Source organism: Nilaparvata lugens, chromosome X (genome assembly GCF_014356525.2).
Source record: "Nilaparvata lugens isolate BPH chromosome X, ASM1435652v1, whole genome shotgun sequence".
In the NCBI taxonomy this organism is placed as follows: Eukaryota; Metazoa; Arthropoda; class Insecta; order Hemiptera; family Delphacidae; genus Nilaparvata; species Nilaparvata lugens.
Genome location: NC_052518.1, coordinates 41,649,529 through 41,651,000, shown reverse-complemented (window position 1 = coordinate 41,651,000; position 1,472 = coordinate 41,649,529). Strand labels below are relative to the sequence as shown.

General features: G+C 38.2%; 1 protein-coding gene across 1 annotated transcript; it reads left to right on the top strand.

Moving 5' to 3' along the window:
- Positions 1 to 440: 440 nt before the first annotated feature.
- LOC120354584 lies at positions 441 to 1,223 on the top strand. The gene has a single exon (XM_039441932.1). It carries the CDS (start codon positions 441 to 443, stop codon positions 1,221 to 1,223), a length of 783 nt encoding a protein of 260 aa, XP_039297866.1.
- Positions 1,224 to 1,472: the final 249 nt, after the last annotated feature.

Sequence of the window (1,472 nt, the reverse complement as noted above, 5' to 3'; positions counted from 1 at the left end):
GAGTAGAGGAACTTATTTTTCTCACCCTCCTCCCAAATTCTACTAACGGTTAATTACAGCAACCAGCTGTTGTTTGCGATTGTAATGCTATCTCGCTTCAAAAATGGTCTGTAGACTCTGGGCGGAAATTTTGAATTTTTATTTGAGTACTGTTTTCTAGATGGGCACTTTCGTCTTGGATAATTTATTTTGCTTTAGAATCCAACACTTATTCCCGGCATCTCTCTCACCTTTTACCTTTGCCTGTCATCTCAGGAGCTTTCCATTTCTTCCAAAAAGCCTTGAAAGCTCTCTTGGCGCTCCCCTCAGCTTCCTTTGCCACCTAGTCCTATGCGCTGAGTTGTGATTATGAGTTGGAGAGTTTACGAAGTGCTCGATTTGCAAATAATTAATGGATACAAATATTCTAGTTAGCTATATCGTATTGAACTAAATTCAGGATGGCATTAAACGAGAAAGTTATGTTTGCGATGCTGGAGAAAATAAAAAATGAGATCAACGATAGCACGCTCACAATTATTAAGCAAGTGATTAGTGAATTGAATATTCCATCGTTACTTGAAGAGCAAAATAAAAGAATGGATAAGCTGACTGAGGAGAATGATAGATTGAAGATCGAGGTATCGCGGCAACGGGTAGTAATAGACTCCATGCGTAGAGAGAAAAATCTTATATTTTATGGAATGGAGGAGAGAGAGGGTGAGAGGCGTGAGCAGATTATGGAGAAGATAATGGATTTGAGTAATAGTGTAATGAAAGTCGATCTGAAAGAGGCAGATATAGATTTTGTCAAACGATTGGGAACTGCTGGCCCAGGTGTCAAACGCCCAATAATGTTGTCATTGGTATCGAACATGAAGAGACAGAGTATTATAAATAATAGTGCAAGATTAAAAACCTGTAAGCTATCTGTGTCTCCAGACTATGACAAGGAAACTAGAGAAAAGAAGAAGAAGTTGTATTCAGTCCAAAGGCAACTGCGGGATGCTGGCTATGACGTTAAAATCAAGGGAATCGGACTTCTAATCAATGGAAATTATACAACTTGGGATAATTTGACAGAAGATGCGCTAAAAAAGTATTTTGAGAAGGCCTCGCAATCAGCATTCTCTGCGTCGCGTAGAAGTAAACGAACCACCCATCAGAAACAGGACACTGCTATAGCTACAACTGGAGGGACCATAACTTCATATCTTTGTACAAAACGCGGCCAGCCAAAGTAGAGAAAAACGTCAATCCGGAAGATAATACTATACGGAATATTCAACTATATTGATTCAAGGTAGTTTCTTACAATTTAGCTGGATTCATTAGTAGAGTTAACATAAATAAAAAGTTTAAAGAACATAGACCTTTCAATTTCTGGGAAAAAGGTGATAGTATTCTAACATGGAACGTTTCCACTGTGTGAAGCAACATCTTAAGTATGCATTTAAGAAGAAAAAATAGGCTGCTACTCACAATTTGATACA

What these genes read in the sequence shown, in the direction of transcription:
- LOC120354584 (XM_039441932.1), top strand. Translation starts at nt 441, where the DNA reads ATGGCATTAAACGAGAAAGTTATGTTTGCGATGCTGGAGAAAATAAAA.